The 19256-nt window shown below is 35.6% G+C and overlaps 1 protein-coding gene across 2 annotated transcripts in view; it reads left to right on the top strand.

The window, feature by feature from the left end:
- The window catches only part of MLLT3 (MLLT3 super elongation complex subunit), a 249900-nt gene that overhangs the window by 141940 nt on the left and 88704 nt on the right, over positions 1 to 19256 (top strand). For both annotated transcript variants that reach the window (XM_069474240.1, XM_069474242.1), the window contains exons 3-4: positions 90 to 172; positions 8107 to 8250. In XM_069474240.1, coding sequence (XP_069330341.1) covers positions 90 to 172; positions 8107 to 8250 — 227 coding nt within the window. The remainder of the gene's footprint in view (positions 1 to 89; positions 173 to 8106; positions 8251 to 19256) is intronic.

Below are 19256 nucleotides of genomic sequence, written 5' to 3'. Positions count from 1 at the left end.
GGATTGTCTGTCTTTTTTTTTCTTTTTAAAGAGGAATGTCTTTTTGTTTATTATCCTCATCTTACCTGTTTTCTTTTTTAATGTTGCAGTGTGCAAAGATCCACCTTACAAAGTAGAAGAATCTGGGTATGCTGGTTTCATTTTGCCAATTGAGGTTTATTTTAAAAACAAGGTATGTAATCTTTACCCATTAATCTTTCAGTAGAAGATCCTCCATTAACCAAATGATGTTTAAAATGATTTTGACTCATAAGCACTTCTATCACTATATGATTTTAAAATAAAAGTTAAATTTGTCTTTTAGGAATTTGGGCTATTATTCCCCTTAATTATAGAGGAAGTGGCTAGAATAAGATAATTTCAATTATACGAAGCCAGATTATATGAAATTCATTAAATGTTCCTTTAAAGAGAAGACTGATTACCATTTTGAAAAAAATTAATATTATGTTTATAAAATAGAAAAGAGGAATTTTGTTTTTCAGTAAAATGTTCCTTTTCTGATTTTCATATTTCTAGAATTTTTGAGGCTTGCAAAGAATAATCTCATTTTATCTTTAGCTGATAACACACGGCACATATGTACAGTTATTTCAACTTGAGATACTATGAATTCTCGATTTAAAAGTTTTCAGCAGTACATATGTAGGCAAACACAGACTATATAATGTTCGACAAATTACTCAACCTCTGTGGGGCTTGCTTTTCTTATTTATAAAATGGGGAGAGAAGAGTTACCTACTTCATAAGGTGGTCAGAAGGATTAGATAAAGTAGATCTGTGTAAAAGTATTTAGAACAGTGCCTCATATTTAAGTAAGCACTTAGTAAATGCTAGTTGTTATATCATATTGCTCCTTAATTTTCCTCAAAAGGTATCATAGTTTCTAAAACTAGCCCCAAAATGAGGTAATTCACTTTTTTATTTTATTTTAAGGAACTGAGCAAATAGAATATCATGTTATCCAAGCCATTGTTCCATAAAGTAGGGTTCTTGGGACAGCTGCAGCATCAACCAAGAACCAGTTAGAAATGAGATTCTCAGACGCCACCCAGAACTACTGAATCAGAGTCTCCAGGGGTAGGACCTAGGAATCTGCATATTTGCTAGTCCTTCTAGTGCCTCCCCTTGGAACAATGTCACTCTGGCTTTTTCAATATATAATAGAAGGTTCAGCCTTCAATTCAGTGAAGTTAGAAAGTGTTAAAGCCAGATTCTTGATTTAGGTCTTTCTTCCTATTGGCTGTACTCTTAATTTCTGTGCCTGAGAAGCGTAACTCTTTGCTAGAATGACAGCTGTCTTTCTCAGTGGTGGTAACACTGAATCGTTCACATTTTTTTTATCAAATCAAATGTGTTGAGATGCATTTGTATCTGCTTATATGATATGCCTTTATATTGATGTACTGATTTTTTTGTTGTTATTTCAAGCTGAATTTCCCCTAAAAATAGTTTTTGGCTTTCTTTTTCCTTTTTTTTTTTTTTTTTTTTAAATTGAGATATAATTCACATACCATAAAATTTGCCCTTTTAAACCTGTACAACACAGTGGTTTTTAGTATATTCACAGAGTTGTGCAACCATCACCACTGCCTAATTTCAGGACATTTTCATCATCACAGAAAGAAACACTATACCCATTAGCAATCATCCTCATTCTGTCCCCCAGTTCCTGGCAACCATTAATCTACTTTCTTTCTTTATGGACTTTCCTCTTCTGGCTGTTTCATATAAATAAAATCACACAATATGTGGCCTTTTGTATCTGGCTTCTTTCCCTTAGTATAATGTTTAAAAGGTTCATTCATGTTATAGGATGTATCAATACTTAATCTTTTTAATAGCTGTGTAATATTGCATGACATAGATATACCACATTTTGTTCATTCATAAGTTGATGTTCAGATTGGTTTCACTTTTTGACGATTATGAATAATGCTGGTGTGAACATTAATTTAAAAGTTTTTTTGTGTGGATATATGTTTTCAAATTTCCTGAGCATATATCTGGGTGGAATTGTTCAGTTATATGGTAACTCTGTGTTTAACTTTTTGAGGAATTGTTAAGCTGTTTTCCAAAGTGACTGTACCATTTTACATTTCTACCAGCAATGTATGAAGAAAATAGTTTTTGACTTTCTTTTTTTTTTTCCTTCTTTCTTTCTTTCTTTCTTCACCATCCAATTTCTCCAACACTTGTTAACTTTCCATTTTTTTTTTTAAATTATAGTTATCCTACTGGGTGTGAAGTAGTATCTCATTTTGGTTTTGATGTGCATTTCTCTGATGACTTATGATGTTGAACATCTTTTTTTAATCTCTTGTTTTGTATATTTTCTTTGGAGAAATGGCTATTCAGATCCTTTGCCCATTTTTCAGTGTATTTTTAATTTAAACGGTTGTGTTTATGACAAAGAATTCATAGCCTGTCTTCACCACCCACCTCCCCTACCACCCTTTTAATATCATAGAAGTTTAAATAATCAAGATTATATGGTGCTTTTCTTAACCTCTTGCCATGTCCTCATATCTAGTGTTTTAATTTCATCTAGGGATTGGGCTACACTGTAGGAAGAATCTCAGCCTTCAAGCCAGAAAAGTTCTTGTCTCAAAGAAATTAGGGGTTAGGAAATTATGATCTGTTGTGGGAGGACCATATGGTTATGGTTATACCATTCTCTTCCCATCACCTAAGTTAATTTGATATTGCATTGGCTTCAGTTTGGAAATAATGCTGCAGTGAAGTATCTTCTCTCCTTGTTTTTAACTTTTCTGGTTATTTTTACAAGCTCTCAATTGAGCAGAGAGATCTATTTTCTGAATTTCCTAGTTTCCTACTTTACAGAAATAACTGTACACCAGGTTTAAATAGAGAACAAATGGAGGATAAAAAGGCAGCAAGTACCACTCCCTAATTACACACACACACACACACACACACACACACATACACACATTTAGTGTTCTTGAATCTCATGGAACAGAGTAAAAAGTAAGATATGATGAGGGCACATTGGGTAGTCTTTCTTATGACTGTAAGGTGTATTCACTTTGTGAGGGATTTTAGTTTCATAAAACATGAAGGGAGAAAGCAGCACGTGAAGTGGAAAGCAGTTCTTCCTTTGGGGGTCATTTATAAAATAGACACTTGAGCCAAACATTGTTAAATAGGTTTTGTGTTTAGTATTCAGGTTAATTTCTATTTTCTAGTTTTAAGTTTTCTTTCATATTTCATGCTTAATAATGATTGCTATTTTCACATGTGCACAAGAAGACATATATATTTCAGTGTTTGTGATATAAAAAAGTAGAATATACATAATTATTGGCCCTATGTAGAGATGTGGTACATCTTAAATGGTAACTTAATATTCCATAGAATGCTGTACAGTACTTAATGTGGCAACATGAGTAAGTCTCAAAAATGATAACTTAAAAGTTGCTGAAGTATATGTATGGTTATAATATTGTTGATGTTTGTTTTTCATAAACTCCTTGAGTAAATGGTGTTATGGAAATGTACATATTTAGCATAAAAGCATGTGCTGGAATGATAACACAGGAACTTAAGGGCATTGGTTACTGAGGGAGGAGGGATGGAGAAGCTTATGTATATAAAATTTTTTTCTTTAAAGAAAAAGATAAAATTTGGCAGAACTGTTAACATTGGTTTAATATCAGTGGAGGATACATGGCTATACTGTTTTAAGTACTTTTCTATATATTATTAATTTTTTAATTAAAAATATTGCTTTGTGACCTCTTTTAATTTATCTTAGAGTATCTTAGAAATCAAATTTTTGCTATGTTCCGATCTGTATATCTGAGCTGTATATATTTCTTTTTTTCTTCTAATTTTAACTTTTATTGTGGTAAGAGCACTTAGCATGATATCTAGCCTCTTAAATTTTAAGTGTACAATACATTATTATTGACTATAGGTACAAATGTTGTACATCAGATCTGTAGAGCTTATTCATGTCACTTAATTGAAACTTAATGCCTATTTATTGATAACTCCCCATTTCCCTCCTCCCCTCAGCCCCTGGTAATCACCATTCTAGTCTTTGATTTTATGAATTTGACTATTTTAGATACATGATGTAAGTGGACTCATCCAGTATTTGTCTTTCTGTGTCTGGTTTATTTCACTTAGCATAATATCCTCAAGGTCCAACTGGATGTATTTCTTATTTCTCTTCTTACTGAAATAATCCATTGGTAAAAATTTAATAGGGTTAGGCTGTTGCCCTGGAATGTTCATTTCATTTCTTTTGAGTATGATTTTATTATCCTCTGTAGTTTACTCAACTCTGTCTTGAAGAATAACATCCTTTATAGTAATGGTTTGTGAAAAAGTGTTGTTTACAGTTTGCACAGGCATGGGAGAAAGCAGCAAAAAAGGCTCCATGTGATGATGGAAGAGACCTGATTGTACATATTAAGGATATCATTCTGTCCTTGGTCCCATCCCTATGCCTTCACCTTCTCTGCTTCTCTAATGAGCTTGTCTTCAGTTTTGCTCATTTATTAGAGCTGTCAGAGTCAAGAGGGGCAGTACAATGTCAGCACTTCTCTTGAGTTTGTGTGTTTATTCTATCTTATTTTGTATTTGTGCTCAACAAAACAAGCCTATCTGTGAGAATCATGCGTGTTTCAGAAACACTAAACCAACAGGCACTCTGAAACATAATCGATTGTGGCACTTTAGGTTTGAAAGGATACTATGCTTCTCTCTTTCAGTCTGTTCTCAGAAAAAATACCTGAGTAAATGTCAAGGACTGAAGCTTCTGTAGAGAGGGGTAATTTGATGTTGCCAAAACCAGATTTCCACCTCTAGGAAATGTATTAGTTTTATATATAGAACAAACACATGTTTTCTTGTTTGAACTTTGAAGAATCTTTTCTGAGGAGTGTAGATTGACATAATATTGATGTCTGCACTCTAAGAAGATATTCAGTTGGCCAGAGCACAAGTTCATGGGTACTATTTTTTATTAATTTAAAAAAAATCTTTAAAAAATTATACTTAGGATCCAGAGAAAAAGAATCACTTTCTATGGTCCTTACTTTTAGTTTTATTGAACAGTGATATTTTTTGTTTTATTTTAGACTGTTGTGAACTATAAAGTGATGTCATTACTGCATTCTTCTTATGGTGGTAATTAATTGTATTCAGCAATATATTTTTCTCTTAAAAAAGGTATGCAGGAGTGCATATTATAAAACTTAGGAGTTTTATTCCTTTGACTCCATTTAATGATTGTTAACGATTTGGTATAGCCTTTCCAGATTTTCCCCCATGCATTCGCATAGATAAAATGTATGTCAATGTAGAGATTGGCAGGGGCATACTACATCATACTATTAATATAGTATTTTCCATGACTTGCTTTTAATTCATTTAGCAATATGCCTTTCCAAGTCAGTATTTTTAAACACCTGAATGGTATTCCATAGTAATGATACAGATCATTCTTAATTTTTGCTATTCTAAACAATGATACCATGAACATTTTATACTATATTTTTGTACCCATATTTGAATATTTCTATGAAAGAGATTTTTAGAGGTAGAATTACTAGAACAAACATCATATGCATTTAATATGTTGAAAGGTATTGCCAAAATGTCCACCAAAAAGGGATTACCAATTTATCCTCTCAATTACATGGCAGAAAGCTACTCTCCCTTTTAATTACTTTTAAGGTTGCGATGACTGTATTGACTGTTATACAATTTAGAGAAGAGACAGCTAAGTCAAAAATGATCATAATTTAATGTGATAATTACACTAATAGACGAATGCTGTAAGAGGGACGTCCAATTCAGATCATATGGGAGGGTAAGGAAGACTTTGTAGAGGAGGTAATGATTTAGCTGGGTCTTGAGTAATGAGTTTGCATTCACCAGGCTATGGAGTAGGAGGTATACTGGGAGAGAGGACATTTTAGATGTGGGAACTACTGCTTGTGAAAGGCAAACTGAATGAGATAATATGAAGTATTGGAAAACTACATCAGTGGAAATATATAACCTGATTTTTGTGTTAGAAAGAACACTCTCTTGTCATTGTGGGAAGGAGAATGCAGTAAGTTCAAAAACAGAAGATGAGAGGAGGTGAGGAATGGTGAAGGTCTAAGCTCAGGCAATAGTCATGGCCTCAGAGAAAAGGGGATAAATTTGAGAGTTCCTAAGGAGGAACACTAAATAGAACTGGGAGAAAATTTGACTGTGGGGAGTGAGGGAGAAGGAAGAGTCGGGGATGATTTTTGTGTATTTTAACCTTATCAAGCAGTTAGGATTGCTGTTTGCCAAGATGTAGAGAATAGGAGAAAAGATAGATGAAAGAAACTTTGGTTTAAGATAATGTATGAATTTGATGCTGCTGTGGGTCAACCTATGGAGCACATGCATGTGGCAGTCGAGTGAGAGCTGGGCTGGAGATAGGGATGTCACTGTCATGCATGTGAAACTGACTCCCTGTGAATGGGTGTCATCTCCTTGGGAAACTTTGCAGAAAGATAAACGACATGTAAAGGTCAATGAAGAAAGAGAAGACGCCTGTGAAGAAGACTGAGAAGGAATGGCCAGGAGAGAGTGGCATCCTGGTAAGGGAAATAGGGAGCAAGTGTCATTTTAGATTGTAGTGGAAGTGAAGAGGTAGTGAGGAAATTAATAGAGACTATGATTTGGGGAGGTTTGGCTAGGAGGCGGAAGCCGTGAATTTGAAGTAGGTAATGCCTACGTTCTGACAGTTGCAGGTGCTATGACCTTTGAGTCAAAAGAAATGGGTTCAAATCACTTTGTTTCATCATGCGTTAATATGACAACAAAACAGGGCTCAAAACAGGGCTGTGAGAATTAGATGAATGTTAAAAGTATGTATTAGTTACCTTTATTATCCTGAGTATTCATTTCATCTTGGATAGTTGAAAATCAATGTGCAGAGAGGGATAAATGTTCAGCCAACTAAAGTAGGACTTGAGAGTTGAACCTGGGTATCATGAAATTCTAATTATTGTGTTCTTTTGTCTAGGGTGCTATCTTTCCCTGCTAATTCTTGATTCAGGAAAATGCCATTCTTTATTCATCTCACAGATATTTATTGCATTTCTGCTATGTGCAGGCACTAACCTAGTTGTTGAGGGTACAATACTGATTCAAACCTTGTTCCTACTTTCATCAATCTTATGATCTAGCAGAGTGAATGGAGATAAAAAGACAGTTATTCTAAGATGTGACAAGGATAAGAGAGAGGTGTACAAAGTAGAGGGGAGGCAGTGGGGAGTGGGGAAGGTGTCCCCAAAGTGAAACCTGAGTGGAGAAGGATGAGAGATTATCCGTGTAGATTAGGAGGTGGCAGTGAAGGTAGTAATGTAAAGCTAGAGTGAAACCAAAATTAACCTAGAACATGGTAGGTTCTGGGAAGCAGCCAGCAGCAATATGTCGCTGGATCGTCAGATGGATGGAAGGGGTGTGGTGGGATATGAACCAAGCACCAGTTTAGGAAGGCCCTCATGTGGCATTCAAGTGAGATTAGGTTTTTATCCCAATGGCCATTGGAAGCTGTTGAAAGTTTAACTAGAAAGTAAAAATGGCTAGATTTTTGTTCCACATAGATAATTTTGAGGCCCGCATTAAGGAGGCATTGCAGAAGAATGTATCCTGAAGTAGGATGACCTACTTAGAGGAAGAAGTTTATAATGTTTTGACAGTGAGTAAGAGCAGGGCAGTAGGAGTTATTGAAGAGAGAAGATGACAGCCTTTGATGGTGTAGTAGGGTAGGGCAGAGGAGGGGTGTCTTAGGTTTCTAGTTGGGTGGCTGTGTTGGTGGTGTCACACCACTTGAGAGATTGTGGGGAAGATGAGGAGTTTTTTCTTTTTGGTTTTCCCCTAACACAAGAAACTAATTTATCAGATATTTCCATTTTGTTTTGTAGATAATTCCATGATCATTTTTCTTCCAATACTACTGTGACACTATAGCTGTTAGATGTCTTCCATCTCTCCTATTTCTTATGAGGACTAAACCTTTGCTTTTAAAATTTCTGTTTATGCCTAACTCTCTCTTTTCTTTCTCAATTTTTCTTTATTAACCTACAGGAAGAACCTAGGAAAGTTCGCTTTGATTATGATTTATTCCTGCATCTTGAAGGCCATCCACCAGTGAATCACTTACGCTGTGAAAAGCTAACTTTCAACAACCCCACAGAGGACTTTAGGAGAAAGTTGCTGAAGGCAGGAGGGGTAAGTGGCACTCTCTTATGAAAGCCTTCCTATTAAAAGCTAGTGGCTAATGTGTTAAGAAATATAACAATATTCTGGGAGAGGTAAAAGATATGAAGTACCTTAATGGCTTAGCTGTGGACTCATAGTTTGAGATGAAGAGGTAGGCAGACAATAAAATTTAAGTAGGTATCAGTGTTTGCTAAACTGTTAGTTAAAACAACCTGAAGACCTATGCAGCTGAAATTTATTTTTACAGAAGCCAAAAGTAAGCAATAAACTATCCTCAATTAAGAAAACAACATTGTCTAAACTTGCTTATATCAGTTTATAGAGACTTTTGGGTTAAGTTGAAAGTCATGTTAAAAATTGCATAAAAAGGAGTTATTGTCCAAATTTTCTTGATCATAATTAAAAGAAAAGGTGTATTCACTCATATTACATGTTTGAGTCATTAAGTACATATTTTTGTTGATTTGAATTTTAATGTAGGTAAAGGATGGTTTTCCCTTTTTAAGGTAATGGTGACAAGAGTGTGGTAAATTTTTGCCCTTGTGATTTGGCTAGGGTGGAGAAATATTTTAAGTGAAGTTTCTTGCAAACAAACATTTGGAAGGTTTGCTTGTAGGTAAGTCAGCTATACAGATAAACACTTTGGACAAAATCCACTTTAAAATGAGTGTCATTGGGATCATGAACTCCTACTTCAGATGAACTTCCTATGCCATCTTATCTGGGCAACGCAGACCCCATCTATTTTGAAATGCATTTTTTACTCTAGGATCCTCTGCACTTACTTTTTCTGGAAGGTTTTTATTAATATATAGTTTTGTATCCATGAAGTTATCATTTTCTATAAGCATGTGTAAATGTAGACCGTAACTTGTCAAGATGTTTCATTTTACCGATAAACTCTACCTGAGGGCTTTCAGTAAAGAGTTGGGTTTCTTGATGCACAGAAGTTCTTTCCCTTTATTGGGTCATGGACAACCACTTTGAGAACCTCAGAAAAGCTGTGGCTCCTCTCATGAGAATATTGCCCATGTATGTGTATAAAATTGCGTGAACATTTTGAGTTATGGAGACCCCATTTTTTTTGAGTCCTGTTTTGCCAGGCTCCTTCCTTTTAACTGAACTATTAATACAAGTATTGCAAGTACTTTTACCGTGTTTCATTTTTCACTGTACTGTTTGCCAATAGATTATAGGTTAAATAGGTATCGGTGGGCCAGCTTCAGAAATGAACCACCACTTATAGTATTCTATGGGGATATGCAGTGTCATGAATAAATGGACTTTCATAACACAACTCGTTTTTTTTTTTTTTTGAGACAGAGTCTCACTCTGTTGCCCAGGCTAGAGTGAGTGCCGTGGCGTCAGCCTAGCTCACAGCAACCTCAAACTCCTGAGCTCAAGCGTTCCTCCTGTCTCAGCCTCCCGAGTAGCTGGGACTACAGGCATGCGCCACCATGCCCGGCTAATTTTTTCTATATATATTTTTAGCTGTCCATATAATTTCTTTCTATTTTTAGTAGAGGTGGGGTCTCGCTCTTGCTCAGGCTGGTCTCGAACTCCTGAGCTCAAACGATCCGCCCACCTCGGCCTCCCAGAGTGCTAGGATTACAGGCGTGAGCCACCACGCCCGGCCAACTCGTTTTAAAGTTAGGGACTTATGACATTTTTTAAGGAAGCTGTTTGGGGAAAAAAAAAAAAAAAAAACTCTATTCTTTTTATAGTTATCCATAGCCCAGTGTTGATGCTATGTATTTACATATGGCTGTGCCCTTAACAATCAGCTGGTTCATTTTAAATCCTAATCATCCCTGTTATTTTTCTCTTTAGAAAGGTGGCATTTTATGCTTCCGATTATCCTTCTTGGATATGTAGTTGGATAGGGAATTGGAGTGTGTAAATTACGGATCTGGAGTACATCAGGCTTCTGATAAGGGTCATAGGAAAAAGTAAATATGACACAAGAACTTTTTAAAGCAGCCATTTAGTCCCAGAGTGCTCCAGGGTTGCCTGTGAACTGGCATAGAGGTCACAGTCAGCGATACGGCGGCACAGTGCTGCACTGCATCCTGATAAGGTCACTAGTGGATTCTCATCCTTCGTTCCACTCAGCCTTTATCTCCGAATGATCATTCTTGACTTCTAACTTTCCTTCTTTGTGTTTCTTTAAGTGCTATTTGAAGCCTACAGACATTTTCCTGTTAGAATTAGATTGTGTCTTGACAACTCTAAAATAATAAGTTGAAATATGCACTATTCCAGGCACACATTATTTGAAATATTATAAGTTTTTTAAGGAACTGTTTCCAGAGAATTTTGTAATGAAATAAAAATTTAAAAATTCATTTGAAGTGATTGTAATCCCACAAATTCTGTTCATTTCATATGGGAAGATTAAAGTAACCTTCTATAGAAATGTAAAAAAACAATTAATAGACTATAACATACATATTTTGGCTTACCTAGATTTTTGACTGCCTTATATTATTTATACCTTACATTTTAAACATTTATCTTGTCTTAGCATTAATGCATCCTGTTTTGGTGTTACTAATTTATGAGCCATTTTGATTGTACTAGAATTTTCTGTTCACGACTATGTCTCTTCAGATAAACTTTTTTTGGGGGGGCTGGGTTTGGGATGGAAGAGGGGGTGCTGTGTTCCTTATACCTAAATATTATATGTGTGACATATATATGTTCTACCTTTAAAGGAAAGAAATTGGACCCTCCTACATATGTACTATGTGTAATCATTATGTATAACTTGAGACATGAGTGGAGTAAACTTAGTGTTTGGCTGTGGTTCCTTCTCCTTCACTTTTTTCTTTGAAACCAAAAGTACATGACACTATTAAAAGCTGAACGTCACTTTTCAAGAGATCAGAAAGGTTTTTAGAGCTGGCAGCATCTTTGAAAAAATGCTCTTCAGGTCTTAGAAGAAAATAATTCCAAAGAACTTTTTGCCAGAGAATCTTGAAAACTTGCATATTTTTTTCCACTTCATAATCTATAAACCTATAGCTGCGTGACAATTTTTTTTTGACAATAACATTCTCTTCTTTTCACTGCATTTTTTTTTTTTTTAAATGTCGTAACCATTTTTCTAAATAGTCGCAAATCGTGTTGTACTTCTCCCTTGGAAGAAATGTACCCTGCGTTCTTCTGCTGAAAACTCCCTAATATTAAGGATAGTCTTGATTCAAAAGAAAAATAATTTTTGTGGGTAGCGCCCACTTGGATTTAAGCATTATTTTCTGAGACTGTTGAAATACAGAATGATTTCTTTTATAGCACCTGAAGATAGTTTTCTCTAAATTATAGACCTCATTATAACTTGCTGGGGAAATAGGGAATATCTTTTCTTACTTAAGTCTTGACCTAGCCTCTGTCAGGACTTATGTAAGAAGAAGGCACAGAGTAGGGGTCAGAAAATGGAAAAGAACAACTTGACAGCTTCTTTTAACAATTAATATTTATATTTATTATTATGCATTTATAAATTGTTATCGTATTTATTGTTATATTATTAAAGGAGGAAATTTCCTTTATTTTGAGATCTTTATTCTTTGGTGAGGGGAAGGGAGCAGTGAGCAATAAACTTTTGAGGGCAAGGACAAATATAATCTGTCTTTGAATTTTAAGCAAAAGGACCAAATATACCCCATTGAGAAGTACATCTCCATTCCATTGAGATATTTCTGTTTATTTCCCATTTAAAAAAATGAACTGATAGATCCCTTTTGGATCAGTGATTCTCAAATTATATTCATCAGGATGTTAGGATTAAAGGACTTATAATCACAGTAGATGATTTTCTCTCTATTCGCTTGACACCTTCATAGCTGGAATTCAGTTATACTGAAAAACAGCACAGAAGAGTTTGACATCTGTTACTCTAAGAAAGTGGATGAAGGAAGATGAGCTTTTCTTTTGGGTATTAGCAAAGCAAAAAATACTCCATATTAGATATTGTATGTCATGTTACTAAAGCTCATCATTCTTCTAACTTGTTCTAGATTTCTGGTGGGAGGGAATGTGAAACAACTCGAAAAGTAAAGTCAGGCAGATTTAGGTAAAAACCTCATCTCTGTCATCTTCCAGCTGGGTTACCCTAGAAAAGTCATTGCATCTTTTCAAATCTGTTTATCAGCTGTGAAACAGACATGGCTGTATTCCCGTAGGGAGTGTGTAGGCATGGTGTGTGACACACAGTACATGCCCAGTGTCTTGCTTCTTTTACACTTGATCAATAGATGTTTAGCCACCTTTATATTATATCAGGAACTTAAAGGTACAGTGAAAAAAGGTTGTTATTTAGTGTAAGCTGCTTTGCATTTATTCACAGGAAAACATACTTAGCACTAGTTCGTGTGACTAGCACATTGATGGACCTGTGTTGCGCTTAAAGATTAGCCTGTGGTATCTTTCTTTAAGGAGTTTATACTCTGGCTGTTTGTATTTTGTTTGCATAAAGTGTAACTTCAGGTCTGCTTGGAATATCATTTTGTAAGATGTAAGTTTTCATTGGAAAAATTATTGATTCTTACCATTGTTCTTAATTCTAAATTTCTAGCAGATTAAAAGCTTCTCAAAGCTATTGTTCCCTTAGAAGATTTCACATGTAGTATGTCCGGCAAGGTAGTTGCATCCTTGTGCTTCCACAAAGAATGTACAAAAGAGGCAAACATCTTTGGAGAATTGAGTTTATTTTACAGTTGCCCCCCCTTTTTGGCCTGAAATCAAGTGGTCGGCCCATGGTTCTAGGTGTTTTTTTTTTTTTTTTTTTTTTTGAGACAGGGTCTTGCTGTGTTGCCCTGGCAGAGTGCAGTGGCATTGTCATAGCTCACTACAACCTCAAATTCCTGGGCTCAAGTGATCCTCCTGCTTTAGCATCCTGAGTAGCTGGGACTACGGTCTGGCTAATTTTTTCTCTTTTTGGTAAAGATAGAGTCTCTCTCTTGCTCAGGCTGGTCTCGAACTCCTGATCTTGAGTGATCCTTCTGCCTTGGCCTCCCAGAGTGCTAGGATTACAGGCGTGAGCCACTATGCCAGGCCAGTTCTGTTGTTCTTTATGGGATGGTGGTAGGGTGTTGGCATGTGTATGTGAGAGTGTGTGTGTGTGTGTGTGTATGTGTTCCTTCCTTTCTTTCCTTTTTTTCTTTTTTTTTCCTTCTTTCTTCCTTTCCTCAATTAAACAGGGCAAAGTCTAAACATGTTGTTCAGTCTATTTCTGAATCACTGGCAAGCAGTTAATTTTGAGGACTGAAAATTAAAACTAACCACAGCAGTTGTTAAAACTAGGGTTTCTATAGGCAGAAATCCAATTCTGTTCAGACACCACCTGTTTCAATAGGACATTTCAGACGCCCATTTGGCAAGATTTGCTGGAGAAGACATGGGGAACATGCTTTCAGTCTGTATTAAGTCTGCAGCATAATGCAGTCCTGTTTCTCAGAGTGACAGTTACATTTATATATGATCTGTTTTGCAAGGAATAAATTGGAATCTTTCTGAAACACTGCTTAGTGTGAAGTGGAATTCAGTGGACCTTCAACAGGGGTTTTGGTTACTAAAGGGCCAAAGGGATCTTAGATAAGGAGCTTTCACTAATGCATCTGTGTCAAGCCATCTGAACCGACCATTGTATTGCAAGGATCTGGAATGGATATTGTGTAGGGTGGTTTAGTATTTCCTTTGTAAGGGACTTGATAACACTTCTAATTTCTAAACTGTATAGATCACATTATCTCCCCCTCAAATTTTAATTTTTTTTTGAATAAGTACACACATCGTACAAAATGACATGCAGTGAGCTTTCCTCTAGGCCACCAGCAATACTGCAGTAAATAAACTTGTACATAGTTCTTTGTGCACATGGATGAATGTGTCTGTAGGATAAATTCCTCAGAGTAGAATTGTGGTTCCAAGGCAAAGTGGAGTTTAAATTTTGGTAGACATTTACAAATTTCCTGCCAAAAAGGTTATACCACTCTATGCTTGTACCAACAGCGTGTAAGAGTGCCTGCTTCTCCACAAGGTGATTTATTAAGGTCTTCCCCCACCCTACCCCTCTTACAATCTGATGGATGAAAAACGGTATCTCATTTTTAATTCACATTTCTCTTATGAGTGATGATGAGCAACTTTTCATATGCTTAAAAAGCCATTTTCATTTCCTTTCAAAGACCACATTTTAATGTATTTTAAATTGGAAATATTCTAACTGTTTCGGTTTTGACTTAAATTTATGGGTAATTTTCCCACATACTTACATTTGGAAAGGTTACAAAAAGATACGGAAGCCTCTTTAACCAAGGTCTGTGTTTTCAGGCTTTCGATGTGTAACAAATTATGTTCTTGGGAACTGATTTGTCAAGACTTTGGCTTCTAAAAATATAAGTGGCTTTTGTGGCAAACTCATCTCGACAGTGCCTAGAGATGGATAGCTGGATGCTTATGTTAAAAATGACTCAAAGAAAATAATACAGAGAAGATTATTTTAGTGGCTGTCACTGGACAGCTTCATTGGATTTTTGGATATTTGTTTTGGAACACATGTGTTTTTTTTGTTGTTATTTTCTGATATATATCATCCTGTAATTGTCTGCCTCCAAAGATAAAAGAATGCTGCTGTTTTTCACCGGCACTGATAAAAGGTGATTTATTTAATAAATGTAAGATCAAGCAGGCTGCCTCATTTATGTGGCTGTTTCCCAGAAGTTAATTTTCTGTCACATTTGGTATTTTCTCCCTCTTCCTATATCTTTGGCTGCCTCCCTCCCGCCCCCCCCCCCAGAAAATTAAATCATGAAAGTGGAACATACATATAAATGATAAATAGAATGTCAAAGTTGTAAGCCTTAATTCCAAATGTAACATAGATCTCATAAATTCTTTTAAGGAAAGCATGGTCATGATAAGTAGAAAGTTATTTATGTCACTCAACCTATTTAGTGGCTTTATGATTTGATGTATTCTGAAATTCACGCAAGTTGATTGCAGGACAATTATAGACTTTGGAAAATATGCAGAAAAAATATCTGTGATATAAAGTAAACCTACCTATTTGCCTTTTAAGTGAAGGGGAAAAAAGTAGGGATATACTTTTCATTCAGCCCAAAGCTCAAATACCATTACTACATAAACCGAGCAAAGGCTAAAAGACAAAGAAATAAGACAAGGGAGATGTTCCTGGAGTGTGTACTAAAAAAAGTTCTGTTGAGTGTTTAGCTGTTGATATTGGAAGGTGTGCTACATTTCTTTCTGCAGACGTCCCAGTAGTAGCAATTTAGCTGACTATATGTAGGGCGGCGCTCTTAAGGTAGTAACCTTAATTTAGTCTTGAAAGGAATTCTGTGATATCTGAAAGCCCGCCATCACTTAACTGTGCCCCAAGCTCTTCCTCTCAGTGCACAAAAGCCAACGAAATAAGAAATGAACAGAAAAAGAAAAAAATTAAAGGATGTAAATGTTGGGGAATTTTAAAATGAAAAAATAAGTAATTCTGTCTCTGTTTAAATACAAAAGTATGAAAACTGTTGATTCAAATTCTCTTTCCCTTCTTGGCTCAGGTACTAGTTTGTATCGTAATACACTTATTTCAAAGCTGCATACAAAGATTATCTAATGCTGTATCTGGGTTCGTTCTCTGCTAAGATGGTAAGGGAGTTGTTTATGAGTGGAATTGCCTAATTTGTTTGTCTCCACTGGATATTTTGAGGTTTCATACTCTATAATATTAAGTAAAAACTTATTTTTGAGATAACAAGTAGGGAGAAAGAAAAGGGAGGCTATGATTAACATTTTTTTTTTCTGATTTTTTTGTTGTCGTTCCATAAGTTTTACACAAACCTGGCTGTGATTGGGATCTGAAGGTAGCAGTTTAAAAAAATAATGTCTGAGACTCTTGAAATAGACATTTGCAGTTCATTTTCAGGGAGTGTAGATAGACAGTAGGTGGTTTAATATAATAATCCTTATTGCCACAAGGGACAGAGCCATGGTGTAACAGAAATAATGTTTGATTTGATGTCTGAAGGCACAAATTCAATCCTTGGATCTGCTGCTAATTTACCTTAGGCTTTAGGTTGGTATAAACCTAAAATATGCATAATATCTCCTTCCTCCCACTTGAAATTATTAAATAAAATGTGGTACATAGTTAAGCAGTCAGCAAATAATTGTTTTATTTATTGAAATGGCCTCTTTTTTCTACAGATTTATTATGCTTTGGGTTAAACCACAGTTTTTGTTACCTGGAAAGGTGAAAATGAAACATTTCTATATCAAGGATTTGACATAATAATGGTGTTCCACTAGAAAGACATATTTTAGCTTCAAGAAGGAATCTAATTTTTTTCCTGATTTTAAAATAAATGTTTTAGAAAATGTATACTTGGAAAAGCGAAAAAGAAAAGAAAAGAAATCGTTACAACCTCTCCAGGGACAATAACCTCTGTCAGTATTTTACATTGTATTGTTTATATAGATAAGATAGCACTGAATGTCTGTATTTTGCATTTAATGTGTTAAACAGAAGTTTCATAGGTTTAAAACTATATAACTGTATTTTTATTCTTTTAATCATGTCCTCACACTTCAGAAAATTGATGTAAACTTTTTGGTTGGTTGTTAAGAACTTACCAGTAATGTGTTCTATTGCTTTTGTTTTTGTTTTCCCCTTTTGACATTCTGCTTCTCAAGATGAAAGTCATTGGCTTAAGCCCTAAAGATTATAATGACATTGAGAACAAAAGAACTGTTTTGCACGAATTTGAGATTTTTCCCTTAATGAGTTTGACAATATAGAAGTATGATGGTCTAGTTTTTTTGTGACTGGATGGGCCATAATAGATCAGTTATTTGGAAAGATTTATATTTTAATGTAGATTATTGTAGGTGTAGATTTTTTAATTTGTCTTTGTAAATGTCATTTTTGCCTTCCCTCCCCTTACAGGGTAGATTGGGGGCCTGTGGGTAGTGTGAAACTGTTAAATATAAAATTTATTAATGGAAAGACTGAGTGAAATAAGGATGCCCTATCCATGGAACAAACTGGTTCATTCAACTGTTAGAGTAAAAATAGAGGTGTAATAAAAATTTAGTTGACCTTACAAATTTCAGTCTTAGCATGAACTCTTGGTGTCTCAAGATAGGGATTTGTGTGGGTAATATAGACAGAAGTCTACCCATATGGTGTCCATGGTGTCCTTGGGCAAATTAAAAATAAATGCTCCCACCTCTTCCCACCCTATGAAGTCCCAGCCCAAGGAACATGGCATAGCTAGCATAGCATAGCCGAATTTCAGCTAATCCTCATCCCATTGGCCAGGCTTCCTATGCAGGGCACCATCTGCACAACCATTTGCAGTGCCAGTATTTATAGGTACAGAAAAAGAGGTGATTTTGGTGTTAAAACAAAATGATCTTGTCTGAGTTAGTCTAGACAGGAATTATCTGGGGAAATAATAAAGCAAACTTTCTTGAAAATTTGTTCTCAAAATATTTCAGTTTCAAATAGCCATTCCCTTTCAGAAGTTTAGCTTGACCTCTTGTTCTGTCACTCTGCTTTGTGCTCTTAGCCTGCGACACTATTATCCAGCATTCATAGATGTCTATAAGGATCTAGTTTAAGCACAGGGAGCAAGAAGACTTTTGATAAGACTGTTGTGCTAAACCAGGATTTCAAATGCCAGTGACTGTGAGAACAGTCCAACCCTTTGAAAGGACATGGTTACGAAAACCAAAAACCGGAGGACTCGCTGAATAATATAGCCCTTGCTGTGGGGAATTTCACACAAAGGATAGTGATTTATTATTTTTTTTAAAGTAAATATTAAATAGAGTAGAGTTTTCCTTTCTGATAATTTTGAATTCTGAATACTTTGGCAAAGAGAGCATCAATACAGTCCAGATCAGGAATATTCTAGATCACCATTAATAAAAATACCTTCCACTATGTTCCAGTTTTGAGATGCACTTTCTCTGATTTGACTCTTCATAGGCGTTCCAGGGCTAGAGCTGGAACTTGTTCTAGTTGATTCTTATTTCCCTTATATCCGTTCTGTATTTTCCCCCAGATTTCTGCTCCTACTCTTGACAATGACAGGATTGGTTTCTTTTGTCCATCACACCCCTCTCCCAGGGTCAGGTTTCTTGAGCTCTCCCTTTCCATCCACACTATCCCCCGGGATTGTTTTATCTGTATTTTCTTCTTCTTTTTTATTCTTCTCTGGAAGAGATTTTTGTGGTTTATTTATATATACTCTATTTTGGCTTCAGTTTATTTTTCTTTTTTAATTAAAAAAGTGCTATAATTCTTTATTCTGATTTACCTTTCTTAAATGAAAATGCCTTGAGGTCAAAGATGCATGTGCCTCTGTACTGCAAGAGCAACACAGGATGTGAATGCCTCAGAGGCACTTGGAAAAATGCTATACTTAATCAGCCTGGAAGGTAGTAATAAGACCTTTTTTGTTGAGACGTATAGTAGCTTTCTCACTGCTCGATTTTCTGTACATTGCTCCTGATTTCTTTGGGTGCGGTGAGTATAGCACAGCAGTTAAAGTGGCAGACTCGAAAAACAGATCTTTTTTTCAGATGTTGGTATTGGCGCTTAGTAGCTGTGCTTTGGACACATTACTAATCTCTATCAGTCTGTTTGCTCATTTGTAACATGGGGTATTGTGGCATTTCCCAGGCCATATAATTGTGAAGATGACCTGAGATAATGCATAAGAAGTGATTAGCACAGTGACAGCTGTATAGGAAAAACCTATTAACACTTTTGTTATTGAGACATTTAGATTCTGGTCCTGTGGGTCCGTTCTTATTTTCATGGCTATAAAATGAGTACATCATACAGTTTTATAGATGAAGAGATTCTTTGATATAATAGGTCAAGCTCCCTATTTTACAGATGAGTAAACTAAGGTTTCAAATACCAAAATGATTGGTCAACCACAAGGGATAGCTGAGTCAGGGTTTTTGTTCATTGTTGTTGTATATTCTTC

Source organism: Eulemur rufifrons, chromosome 7 (assembly GCF_041146395.1).
Source record: "Eulemur rufifrons isolate Redbay chromosome 7, OSU_ERuf_1, whole genome shotgun sequence".
NCBI classification, from domain to species: Eukaryota; Metazoa; Chordata; class Mammalia; order Primates; family Lemuridae; genus Eulemur; species Eulemur rufifrons.
This window is presented reverse-complemented; position numbering and strand designations above follow the sequence as displayed.